The 14,081-nt window shown below is 40.9% G+C and overlaps 1 protein-coding gene across 1 annotated transcript in view; it reads right to left on the bottom strand.

Annotated features, from left to right (window-relative positions):
* The window catches only part of GLIPR1 (GLI pathogenesis related 1), a 38,390-nt gene that overhangs the window by 1,634 nt on the left and 22,675 nt on the right, over positions 1–14,081 (bottom strand). The window contains exons 4-6 of the mRNA XM_022559868.3: positions 7,179–7,291; positions 2,894–2,979; positions 17–43 (exon numbers count right to left, since the gene is read on the bottom strand). Of these exons, the coding sequence (XP_022415576.1) occupies positions 17–43; positions 2,894–2,979; positions 7,179–7,291 (226 nt within the window). The remainder of the gene's footprint in view (positions 1–16; positions 44–2,893; positions 2,980–7,178; positions 7,292–14,081) is intronic.

Below are 14,081 nucleotides of genomic sequence, written 5' to 3'. Positions count from 1 at the left end.
AGGTTTATATACATACGTGTCACTTTGTCTCGTTGTGGGTTAGCTATAAAATAAGAAAGAAAAGAATTAAAAGAATAGATACTGGTGAGGCTTTTGTTTTCTTTTTAAAAGCCAAGTCTCTTAATTATAACCCTTGACTGTTGCAATCACCGTTGCAATCAACTTGTTTACATAACCTTTATGTATAAACTTTTTATATACCACTACTATAAATGGAAAATCATTTTACATAATGTCACTGGCAGATAAGATAAATGCAATTAAAGTAAAACAATTAAAAATAAGTATTAGTAATAATCAGTGTGAGCAATTTATTAAAATATTTTCCTGAAAGTTTCTCCTGAGAAGAATGATACTATCTATGGTCAGTAATGAAGAGACAGTGGCCTCTCTCATACATTCCAGTCTGTCACTAGTATATAAGTAGGGTATTTGGATATCAAAGTCATATTTACTCCTCTCCTTCCACTGAGCTTTATTAAGATTTTGACATTCAGAGCACTGGGAAGAGAATTCCACATCTGCCATAGCCTTCTTATACTTTTTAAATGGTCAGACACCTCTTTTACACTGGTTCTATGCCAGCTGCTGTTGCATTCCTATGGTGGAATCCATCAAGGAGCTGACCCTCTGGTACTCCTGAGCATCCCTGGTCATCATACCTGTGACCTGACTGGGCTGTGCTGTGGTGAATTGCGACGAAGCTTCCGCTTCTTTAACTTTTCCTGGCAGTTATATCCATGAAATCAAGGTATGATATGCTTGCTAGTTATATTTTTTCTTACATATATATTTTTAAAATGTTAAACATTCAACTTTTGAACATTGAAACAAATGTCATCCATGCACTAGCTAAAATCAGCTTGTGTACCATTGGTGTGCCCAGCACATTTTGCAAAACCGTCCTGATTTGGCCTCCATTGGTATTTATTGAACCTACCAGTATCTAGAAGACCACAAAGGGATTTTTTTCCTCCAGTGTCTGCCACAATTTGTCAGAGACGAAATCTGATAAATAAAAGCTTTTATCCTCTAACTCTTACCCCCCTGCAAATTAGCGTGTGTTTTCCTTTGTCTCTCTCAAGAGCCCAGGGGCTTTTCCTTATTGGACTACAGCCTTAATTTTCTGAATTTTATCCCACAAGGTTAGAGACCATTTCAGGCTAGATCTCTAAGATTAAAAGCTAAAACTCCAGCAGTTTTCTTCTTGTTATCATTGTGCTGGTGGTGGTGTTACTGTCTAGATTTTTATAGAGAATGATTTTTTTAAGGAAATATGCAAATTAGCAATTATTTGCCTTCTAGACTAGGCACTTTGGTTACAAAGTTGAATTAGATAGGCATAATTCCTGCCTGTTTGGAATTCAGAGTCTAGTGGGAAAGACAGCTAACCAGTGGCAACAGTTAAATTACTTTTTACATAATTTAAAATTATTGTCTCAGTTTTCATCACAGATTCTAAAGAAGCATGAGTGAGTCTTGTTCATGAGCATAAAAACATATCATCTAAAACTTGGGCACAAAGAAGACACCAAAATACCAAGAGTAAACTCAAGATCTGAGATTACAGGAAGGATGAATTTGGGGATAATAGATAATATTTACTGAGTGATACTGTATGCCAGGCACTTGGTCTAGATATAATTTTTTTTCATTCGTTTCACGAAACCTGTGAAGAGGTGCCACCGTCTACATTTCATTAATGAGGAAACAGGTCCAGACACTTGCCCAGCGTCACAATGGTGGAACTGGAAATTGAACTCTAAAATCTGTGGTTTTAACTCTTATGTCATACTGCCTAAGTTGGAAAAAAAAAAAAGACATGCTTTCGTAGTGTTGGAGTAACATGAAAAATTCAGTTAACATTGGTGCTCTGAGAAGGGATTTGTTGCACTATGGCTACATGTTAGTGAGTTCTCTAAACAAAACTAATTATGAGGGAAAGAATGGTTGAACTGGAGAGAAATGACTGGCTCAGAAAGCTGGTAGAAAAAGCGTCTCTGTAGCTGGAGTAAAAATGAGAACTCAGTGTTTACAAATCAGGAGGAAGGGAAAAGCAGTTGAAAAGAATTTTATAATTTTAAACCCAGAAAGGACCTTAGGAAACGTGTAAGCAATGCAACACTTTGGCCAAACAAAAATTTATGCAGTTAAACTCAGTCTACTCTACCCTCCTTCTGCTCCTAGCACCCCGCCCCAGCCCTGCAGCCCTGAGGGGTTCAGTTGGTTACAGATCTGGACACAAAAGTCCTAGAGGATTTGCACAACTGCAGTAGCTTGATTGAAGTTTTCCTTCACACCATGGCAAAAAGTAAAGAAAAAACATACTGAGATGGAAAGGAATGTGTCTGGGACAGGAACCAAAAATAGACTCTTGGCCAATTGTGTATTAATATTTCAAAGTTATGTAAAACATCCTTGGAAACGTAGCTTCATTGGCCTACACTGTTCCTCATTAAATGCTGTCTAACTAGTAAAAAGTGCCACGTTGCAGCTTTATTTCATTTATCTGATTCTAAAGATGAAAATGCAAGTCTTGAGTGCTTGGACAGGTAGTATCACACAATTCAGAATTCTTTTGGTTAACTTTGTTATACAAATTTTTGATCTGGCTGAAATTAGCAAATCTTGGGTCTACAGTTTCCCAGCATCAGAGTCGTTTGTTGTTTTTCTGATTAGCGCTAACTAAAGAATATTATTTGCTTCTTTAAATTTCTCTTGAACCATATATTCATTCCCAGGACAGTAAGCCACTGGTTTGATTGCTACCCTGATGCCACTTTCCCTGAAAATAGCTGTTAGGATAAAACAAATGTTTGCATTCTTAGCTCTGTAGAAAGTTACAAGAGTTTTGAACACATTGTATTATTGGTAGATTGCTCCTTTTACTCACCACAGAGATTGTCCAGACAGTTGTCGTTACTGGGGCAGGCACTGCATGTGGATCCTTTTTTATATGGCCGGGTTGGGTAATTGCCTCTGTGAAGTAGAGGAAAACTGTCCATTAGGAGAGTTTTTGGTTTCTTTTTTTTTTTTTTTCCAATTGCAATTTATTATGGTCCTTGGCTAAATCCTAGGATGGAAGTCTGCAGATTCAGAGGGTTGGTAAGAGAAGAGGAGAGGGGGAAGCAGAAATGGAAGCCTGCTAATATTTGCAGAGTTCATACTAGGTGCCTGTGTTTAGGAACCTATGTCTTAATCATCTCAGTTAATTCTTAAGACAACTTGGGGAAGAAGTTATTTTTATTTCTATTTTACAGATAAGGAAACTAAACCTCTAAAAAATAAAGTAACTTGCCAAAAATCACAAGGTACACATGTCAGAGTCAGAACAAAACCTAGATTTGTCTGATTTCAGAGCAGTACTCCCTCTACTTGCCTATGTGATCACTGCCATCCAAAAAACTGTCCATCTTAGAAAAGCCATCATGACCCACATTTTTGTTCTCAGTCTAGCAAACCTCCATAGTTTTTATTGGATGGGAGCCATTTGGCTGGGGAAAGGGCTTTCCAAAAGAATATAACAAGAGGGCTTCCCTGGTGGCGCAGTGGTTGAGAGTCTGCCTGCCGATGCAGGGGACACGGGTTCGTGCCCTGGTCAGGGAAGATCCAACATGCTGCGGAGCGGCTGGGCCTGTGAGCCATGTCCGCTGAGCCTGTGCGTCCAGAGCCTGTGCTCCACAACGGGAGAGGCCACAACAGTGAGAAGCCCGTGTACCACCAAAAAAAAAAAAAAAAAAAAAAAAAGAATATAACAAGAAATATGGGGGAGTTTCTAAAATGCAGTTTGTTTTCACATAAAAGATGTGATATGAATAATAGATATTACTGAATACTCTTCGTGTACTAGGCACTGTTCTAAGTATCCTCGAATGAATCAGTCTTCACAATAACCCCATGAGGAAGATACTATAATTTTTTTAATCCCCATAGCTAGAGGCTGAGGCACAGAGTGTAAGTAATCGACCAAGATCACAGATTAGAAAATGAAATAATAGCCAAACATTTTATATCCCCATGAATATCTCTGGAGTAGTAATGACGAAAGGCTGTACATTTATTTCAGTGAGCCTGCCATTGCTCTAATCTTTTTTGGAAAGGAGTTCTTAACTTTTTCATGTCATGTACCCTCTGGCAGCCTGGTGGAGCGTATGGGCTCTTTCTCAAAATAGTTTAAAAATACCTAAAATAAAGTTCATAGGATTATAAAGGAAACAAGTTGAAATAGTTATTAACATGTTAAAAATATTTGTGATATACTAATATGTACTTCTCTATTAAGTATTAGGTAAGAGCTAGCAGGGAGTCTAATACAGTAATTTCAAGGTAGTGATAAAAACCATTTTGAGAGAGATGCAGCAACTAGAAAGTGATATGAACATATCTGTGATACAGATACAGGTAGTGCAGTACGGTCATAGCTGTTGCTGATAATGATTGGAGTGTTATCTTCATAAAGAAGCGTTACTTTCAATAGAAGTTACTGAAAAAGATGTAACTTTTTTCTAATCCAAGTTCATGGGCTCCTCTCCCTTAATACTATGCATTCATCTTCAGAGTTGAGACATTACTTTTTATTAAAACCTCATTTCCAACTAAAAAGATATGTTCAAATATCATTTGGCTCCAAATTAATTTAGGTTGTCTCAAATTTACCCTTATGCTTATGTTACCCTGTGGGAAATAGTCAAAGGAATATAGTAGAGATTCTGATAATTATAAAAGATATCCAAAATGGACATTAATCATTGGAGTATCTTTCATTGTTAAAAAGCACAGTACTCATTGAGTCGTTAAATTCTAGAATGTTTTTGATGCAGTCATTTATGCTGCTTCATACTTTAATTGTGCATTCCATACTTTAAAGAAGAGGGGAAAATTGCTACTTTAAAAACAAGCTAAAAACAAGGCAGTTGTGACTTCTAGGGAAATAGATTTCATCTTGGGAGAAACATGCTACTGGAAAGGCCTGACTTGTCTAGATAGGAATGATTAGGACAAAGATATCTACAGTCTCCCAAGGTAATAGAAATAAAGCAAAAATAAATGAGACCTAATCAAACTTACAAGCTTTTGCGCAGCAAAGGAGATCATAGACAAACGAAAAAACAAACTATGGACTGGGAGAAAATATTTGCAAATGATGCAACCGACGAAGGGAAGTTCATACAACTCAATAACAGCAACAACAAAAAAACCCAAAAAAATGGGCAGAAGATCTAAATTGACATTTCTCCAAAGAACACATGGAGATGGCCAACAGGCACATGAAAAGATGCTCAATATCACTAATGATTAGAGAAATGCAAACCAGAACTGCAATGAGGTACCACCTCACACCAGTCAGAATGGCCATCATTAAAAAGTCTACAAGTAATAAATGCTGGACAGGGTGTGGAGGAAGGGGAACCCTCCAACAGTGAGGGTTTACACTCCCTCACTGGGAATGTAAATTGGTGCAGCCACTATGGAAAACAGTATGGAGGGTACTCAAAAAACTAAAAATAGAGTTGCTATATTATCCAGCAATCCCACTCCTGGGCATATATCTGGACAGAACTATAATTCGAAAAGATACATGCACCCCAGTGTTCACTGCAGCACTATATACAATAGCCAGGACATGGAAACAACCTAAATGTCCATCTATGATGAATGGATAAAGAAGATGGAAGATGTGGTGTGTATATATATATATATATATATATATATATATATGGAATACTTCTCAGCCATAAAAGAATGAAATAATGCCATTTGCAGCAACATGGAGGGACCTAGAGATTATCAAAGTAAGTCAAGTAAGTCAGAAAGAGAAAGACAAATACCATATACTATCACTTGTATTTGGAATCTAAAATATGACACAAACTTACCTACAAAACAGAAACAGACTCAAAGAGAACAGACTTGTGGTTGCCAAGAGCCGGTGGGGATGTCAGGGAGGGATGGAGTGGGAGTTTGGGATTAGCAGATGCAAACTATTACATACGTGTATAGCTGAATCACTTTGCTGTACACCAGAAACTAATACAACACTGTAAATCAACTATACTTCAATAAAATAAAAACACAGAAAAACAAAGGGACCTAAAGTATTCTGCCCAATAAAGAAGTAGGAAGTTTTAGTTTCCTTGGTTGCCTGTCAGGGCCTCAGTTGTCTTATCTGCAAAACAGGGGTAATAGTAGAACTTAGACTTTTTATGAAGATTAAATAAGTTTAATATATGCGAAGCACTTAGAACTGTACTTAGTACATAGTAAGCTTTATACAAATGTTATGGCATTGTTTTTAATTATTGTAATCTGTTTAAAACTTCAGTGCCATGGAAAATGCTCATATGTAATTTTAAGTAAAAAATAGAAAACGTGGGGCTTCCCTGGTGGCGCAGTGGTTAAGAGTCTGCCTGCCGATGCAGGGGACACGGGTTCGTGCCCCAGTCCGGGAAGATCCCACATGCCGCGGAGCAGCTGGACCCGTGAGCCATGGCCACTGAGCCTGCGCGTCCAGAGCCTGTGCTCCGCAATGAGAGAGGCCACAACAGTGAGAGGCCCGTGTACCGCAAAAAAAAAAAAAAAGAAAACGTGTATTTCCATCATCTCAGTTTTCTAAGTATGTGTACGATGCATAAGCACACATATATAAGCTTAAAGGAAGTTGGAGGAGAATGTCATGTGTCTTCCCATTTTCCAAAGGGAGAAAAATGATGTCTGTTTCAAAAACAAAACTGTCAAAAGTAAATGAAATAAGTTATATAAATTGAGAAATTCAATTCAGAGTGGGTTTTTGTTCTGCTTTGAAAAGTTTTTAATAAGTTAATAAATATTAAATGGAATATTAATCTTCCCATCTTGTGGTGTTATTACAATATCCAATTAATCTACGTCCCTGAAAACATTTTAGTTTTCCTACTCTTAAAAATGTGTTCGTGTGTGTGTGTTTATGTAGTGTTTATAAAGGTGTACACACAGACACACACAAACACAAACGCACATACAAAGAAAAAGGTATCAGTGTAAATGGAGTAAATCTCTGGGCAGAGGAATTAAGGGTAACGTTAATTTTCTCTTTTACACTTTTTTTTATTACCCAGATTTATTTTCTATAATGAAGATAAATAATTTTAAAATAGTTTTTTTTTTTCTTTTCCCAGAAAGAGGTTAATTTGGGCACTTACCCTGGTCCGTAGTTGCATATAAAATGTGCTCCATTGCGAAGACTTTCAAAGCCAGCAACTCGAGAACAAAACTGTACTGCACAGCCAACTTTGTGACTATCTGCCCAAACAACCTGAAAGAAAATACGGATTGTTAAGGAGAGAGACCCTAAAATGAACACGGGTATGATTAGGCCTTCCTAAACACAGGCATATTAACTCTACTTAGGTAAAGCAGCTACCGCCAGGGAAGTTTTAGGTAGTCAGAATTTGGTTGGAAATTGTGTGTGTGTGTGTATAATAAACATAAATAATAACTAAGCTAATTTTGACAGCTAGTGCAATGAAGAAATAAAACAGGCTAACAGGATAGAGAGTGGCTGCTGGGGAGAAAGAGGGCTGCTTTCACTTGGGTGTGCAGGGAAGGCGTCTCGAGTGTGGAGGCGGCATTTGAGGTGAGGCCTGAATGATGAAGAGGCAGTGCTCAAAACGTGCAGGAGACCAACTGATGGAGGAAGAGCATCCGTGCAGAGGGAGCCCTTGGGGCAAAGGCCCTGGCGTGGGGTCTGCTGGCGTGCAAGAGTGGCAGAAAGAAGGCAAGCAGAGGGCCTTCCCTGGTGGCGCAGTGGTTAAGGATCCGCCTGCCAATGTAGAGGACCTGGGTTCGAGCCCTGGTCGGGGAAGATCCCACATGCCGTGGAGCAACTAAGCCGGTGCACCGCAACTACTGAGCCTGCACGCTAGAGCCCGCGAGCCACAACTACAGAGCCCGTGTGCCACAACTACTGAAGCCCGTGCACCTAGAGCCTGTGAGCCACAACTACTGAGCCCACATGCCACGACTACTGAAGCCCGCACGCCTAGAGCCTGTGAGCCACAACTACTGAAGCCCGCGCGCCTAGAGCCCGTGCTCCGCAACAAGAGAAGCCACCGCAAGGAGAAGCCCGCGCACCCCAACGAAGAGTAGCCCCTGCTCGCCACAACTAGAGAAAGCCCGCGTGCAGCAACGAAGACCCAACACAGCCAAAACTAAATAAACAAAGGCAAGCGGAGCTGGGATCCAGGAGTGGGGGAGAATCACAGGCAATGAGGTCAGAGAAAGAGGAGCAGCTCATGGGGAATCTTGTAGTGGAGGGAGGGAGAGTCCCTTTTTCAGGTCTTAGGAAGGTCACTTTGGCTGTTAAACTAGATGGACTGAGAAGAACAAGGGTGAAAAGAGCGAGGGAATTCGGGAGACTGCTTCACTGGTACTGGAAAGAGCAGATGGTGACTCTCACTTCGGTGATGGTAGTGGGGTTCCCAAGAATTGACCAGGTTCACGGTTCAGCTTAGGGGTAAAGGTGAAAGAATTTGCTTTTGGTTTAAGGGTGGGGTAAGAGGGAGAGAGAAAAATCAAGTTAATGTTTGGGTCTGAACAACATTTGCTGAGACGGGGAAAATGAGGGAAGGAGGAAGTGGGTGGGAACACAGACAAGGGGTTCTGTTCAGTTCCTGCTACTCTTGAGATGCCCGTCAGACGACCATCTGCCGGTCAGAGGGCAGAGCATGGCTCGAGACACAAACCTGGAAGACGTGGGAATGGATTAGATCTTGTAAGCAAAGATAGTAAACAACTAAATGAGAGCATGGGATAAAGAAAAAAAGAAAAACAGCCAGCAAAACATTGAAAGGGAGTGGCTAGTGGCATAGGAGGGAAAGCAAGAACAGGGCCAGCTTCCAGAAGAGGGATGTGCTGTCCCACTGGACCCCGTGATCAGAAGGGCCCCATACCTGGTTTAATTCAGTGCTGTCACGCATTTTAGCACTTTCAGTGGCACTTTTCCCATGATTTTTGAACAATGGGATCCACGTTTTCATTCTGCATTAGGCCACACAAATTACACAGCTCATCCTAACTGAGACTGTTTGCTGTAATAGAAGGCTGAAGAAAAAAGTATTTAAAGTATTTTAAAAATCTAGTATGTGGGGGCTTCCACTGGTGGTGCAGTTGTTGGGAGTCCGCCCGCCGACGCAGGAGACACGGGTTTGTGCCCCAGTCCGGGAGGATCCCACATGCCACGGAGCGGCTGGGCCCATGAGCCATGGCCGCTGAGTCTGCGTGTCCGGAGCCTGTGCTCCGCAACGGGAGAGGCCACAACAGTGAGAGTCCTGCGTACCGCAAAAAAAAAAAAAAACTAGTGTGGATTTAAGCCAGCAATTAAATGCACTGCTTTTTACAGTGATACAAAATAGAATTTTAAATTATTTTTACATATATATATATATATATATATATATATATATATATATATTTAGCAACTTTGTGACTAGTTGTACCAAATACAGGGAGATGAATGAGCTGGAGCCAGTGGGTGCCTTCACAAAATGTAGAGAAAAGCAGTCAAGAAACCATTAGGCTACGGTTTTGAGCTCTGTGAAGGGGAAGCAGAGGGAGCTCAGGGAGTTTACAGCAGGGATCCTGCTCTGAGTTAGTGAGGCCGAAGCTGAAAGTGAGCTGGTCTGGGAGGCCAGAGAAGATTCCCAGCAGAGGGCACACCTGTGTGAACCAACCCCGAGGTGGGAAAAGACTCACAGAACTGAGACAAGGCCGCTGTGTCTGCTGAAAAAGGTTAAATTTACTCAAAAAAAAAAAGAAAAAAAAAATCAATTAAGAACAACTCTCTGGGGAGAGAGTGTAGAGTAGGGGAAGAGGGTTAGGATGGAGGCAGCTCCTCCAAGGCTCCTGGATGTTGTAGGAGGTGGGGGAGGAGCTAGGGAGGGCTGGGCAGTGTCGGTGTGGGGGTGCTGGGACACTTTGCATTCTGTCCTCCTCCTTGTGTGACAACAGGGGAGGAGCTGGGGAGGCAGGTACCGGTCTCCCACAGAGGATCAGTGCTCTCCTTTGGTGAAAGACGGCCCTCCCTGGTTGACGTGGGGTGTCTCCCTTCCCATCTCACACCCTGGAATCCCCTGCAGGGAACTCCAGGTAACCAAGTAAATCAGGCCTCTATCTCCCCGAGAGCACCTGGTTTTATGGCCATTCATTCTCAGGTTTGATGCTTGTACTTTAATTTCCCAATCATTTTTGTATTTATTTTTAAATTTCTTCATTTCTATTCACTGCATCTCAAAGTGACTTCCTCTGGGGTGCTTTGTTTAAAATGCAGATTTCTGGGCCCATCTCAGTCCTACTGCACGAGTCACTGGAATTGTCCTTGAAATCTGTATTTTTTAAAAATTGAGATATAAGTGACATACAAAATTATATTAGTTGCAGGTGTACAATACTGAATCAGTGATTCAGTATTTGTATATATTGCAAAATGGCCACCACAATAGCTAGTTAACACCTATCACTACACATGGTTACAAGTTTTTTCTTGTGATGAGAACTTTAAGATATACTCTTAGCAATTTTCAAATACATAATACAGTATTGTTAACTCTAGTCACCATGCTGTACATTACATCCCCAGGACTTATTTATCTTATAACTGGAAGTTTGTACCTTTTGACCACGTTCACCCATTGCACTCATCCCCCACCTCTGGCAACCACCAATCTGTTTTCTAAGAGTTCGTTTTGTTTTTTTAAGATTCCACACATACACGAGATCATATGGTATTTCTCTCTCTGTGTCTGACTTACTTCACTTAACATAATACCTGTAGATCTATCCACGCTAATGACAGGACTTCCTTAAGGAAAATGTAGTATATTTATATACACACACATACACACAGGCGCACACACACACATATTGGAACATTATTCAGCGAAAGGTTCTCTAGTTTAACAAGTTCCTCAGGTGATTCTTATGCATGCTAACGGGCCATGTTGGGAGTACGATCGCCTGAGTCAATCATTTTATATTCCGATCCTCTGGTCTCTGAGCAATTTCCTCCAGTGTTGTATTTCAAGTCTCAAGTACTCTTAATCTTTGGGTTCCTCCCACACACACTTAATGTTTTATGCTATTTCTTTTATTCTACTTTCTTTTACATTTCTGATCTCTTTTTTCCAAGACAGTGCAAACGTTAGCTACCATTCATCTTGTGTTTTACTTGGGCTCTCTTTAAATCAGGTTGTAATTAACATAGAGGCCATCCTTTAAATCAGGTTGTAATTAACATAGAGGCCATCCCTTTCAGGTTATGAATTTTGACAAAAGCATGTAGTTGTGCAGCCGCCACCATATTCAATATCTAGAACATTTCCCCAAAAGCTCCCTTGTGCCCCTTTGTGGTCAGCTCCCACCCCCAGCCCCTGGCAATCACTAATCTATTTTCTGTCCTTGTGGTTTCGCCTTTTCCAGAATGTTATATAAATGGAATCAGTTTAAATGTAGCTTTTTCAATCTGGCTTCTTTCACTAAGCATAAGCATTTGAGATTCACTCATGTTGTTGAATTCATTACTAGTCACTCTCCTTTTCATTGCCGAGTAATATTTATTGCATGGATGTATCAGTTTATCCATTCAAGTTGGCCTCTTTTTAATAGCTTCATGGGCATTCAGGTTCTGGGTTCAACTCTGTGGGCTCTGGGGTTACAAAGACCAAGTTTGTATTTCAGCTCAGCCACCGTGTGACCTTGGCCTCAGCTTCCTCGTCTATTAAGTGAGGGTAACACCACCTACTCCACAGGCTTATTTTGACATTCTAAATGGGCTAATAAGAAAGTGACTAGAACAGCTTATGGAACATAGCAAGCTCTCAGCAGATGTTCATGTTTTATTCTCTTATGACTAATTTTCTTCTGCTTTAAAACTTTTGAAACTTTTTTTTAATCAGGCAGATTCCTGTTGCATGTTTTCATTTTTTCATATGGTAAACAAAAATTTTAAAAAATTAAGAGCTACTCACTGAGAATTTTCCTAGTGGCCCGGTAGTGTTCAGCATGTTACATGCAATATGTTTAACCTCATAACAAATCAATAAATACATACTGCCCCAATTTTTCCTAGATGAGGGGTGGAACTTAATGCTACTTGACCACAAAGTGCTGTGAGGACAGTCCATGCCCTAAGCAAGATGCTTCCAGAGTGCTCTCCTTTTTAGCAGAATCAGGAAACTATACCTAACAAAAACATTGCATCTGGGGAACCCAACCCAGTGGGGTCAGGCATGTCTCTTCCTTCTAGCTAACAACCCCTATACACCATCTTCCCCTTTCAATTCTCAGTATGAGTCCATCTGACTCATTATCAGTAATATGCAACATGTACAAAGTCAGCTAGACAAACTGAAACATCGCACACTTCCGTTCATTCTGGGAGGATGTAAAAATAAAAATTTCAACGGACGGGGATAAAAAGAAATGAGATCAATAGTGCCATCTAGTGGGCATTCTTAGCACTATCAAACCTGAGCTGCTGCCCACCCAGCTATTTTTTAAAAATATTTATTTAGTTATTTGGCTGCACTGGGTCTTAGTTGTGGCACGCGCGATCTTTTAGTCACGGCACATGGGATCTAGTTCCCTGAGCAGGTTAATTTCCAGCATGAATTTAAAATGGTCCCCTGCATTGGGAGCGTGGAGTCTTAGCCACTGGACCACCAGAGGAGTCCACCGCCCAGCTTTTTAAGTCAAACTATTCCCAAACTTTACAAAGATGAACTGTCGGCAACAAAATATCTAAGCTAAATAATCTTCCATATTAATACACCAGAATTCTTCCACAATTTAAATCTCTAGTGAAGACAGAACTAAAGCGTTGAGTTAACATGTCAGGAAATATCACACTTTAATGAAGTAATAATGCACCTGGGGGCTTCCCTGGTGGTGCAGTGGTTAAGAATACGTCTGCCAATGCAGGGGACATGGGTTCGATTTCTGGCCTGGGAAGATCCCACATGCCGCGGAGCAACTAAGCCCGTGCGCCACAGCTATAGCCTGCGCACCACAGCTAGAGCCTGCACGCCACAACTATTGAAGCCTGTGCGCCCCAACTACTGAGCCCACGCACCCCGACTACTGAAGCCCGTGCGCTCTAGGGCCCGCGTGCCGCAACTACTGAGCCCGGGTGCTGCAACTACTGAAGCTCACACACCTGGAGGCCGTGCTCTGCAACAAGAGAAGCCACTGAAATGAGAAGCCTGTGCACCGCAGTGAAGAGTAGCCCCCGCTCGCCGCAACTAAAGAAAGCCCATGCACAGCAACGAAGACCCAATGCAGCCAAAAAGAAAATAAATAATGCATCTGAATCTACTGTCTTTACTCTGTAAAACCACTGCTCATTGGCCAAAATCTGAAAATAGCTTGCTTTTTATTAACAATTAAGATGAGGGTAAGTGGGAAGTTATAAATATCCACTTGAGGTAATTTCCAGCATGAATTTAAAATGGCAACTGAGTAATCCTGGACCTCCTAGCAAGATTTCTTGCAAGGATAAAAACAAGAAGTCTTCAAGCTGTCAGAGCCTTCTTCCAATTGATGGAAAAACAGCTCATGGAAGAAATCTAAACTTTGTTCAATGACTACTAAGTACTACTACTTTACTAGATAAGCAACATATCTTATATCTGAATCCCAACTCTTCCTCTTACTAGCTAAATGACACTGGGATAACAACTTCTTGACCCCTCTGGGCCTGTTTATTCATCTATGGATAATAGCATCTCTTAGAGGTGTGTGGTGAGAGCTGAATGAGATCTTAAATGTAGAGAACGAAGTACCACATTCACTTAAAAAGTAGTTGCTGGTGCTGTCTCTTCCCAGACCCAGAGGTCCCTGGACATCCTCTCCCTCATTTGAGTTGGGGGGTAGACTGTAGTGGTCTCTTAAAGAGAACAGGTTAGGATCACTCACTTTGGCTCTGCTACCTGTCTGAAAGGAACTGGATTTTAGGAAATGTTTTCTTATGTCCCAAATATTAGCCCTCTTTTTTTCCCCCTAGATGCAAGAGGAAGATTTACAAGTAAGCTCTGTTAATTTGGGGAGGGCCA

The sequence above is a fragment of the Delphinapterus leucas genome, chromosome 11 (genome assembly GCF_059928025.1).
Source record: "Delphinapterus leucas isolate spDelLeu-1000000601 "Yukka" chromosome 11, BTC_Dleu_Yukka2, whole genome shotgun sequence".
Taxonomy (NCBI): Eukaryota; Metazoa; Chordata; class Mammalia; order Artiodactyla; family Monodontidae; genus Delphinapterus; species Delphinapterus leucas.
This window is presented reverse-complemented; position numbering and strand designations above follow the sequence as displayed.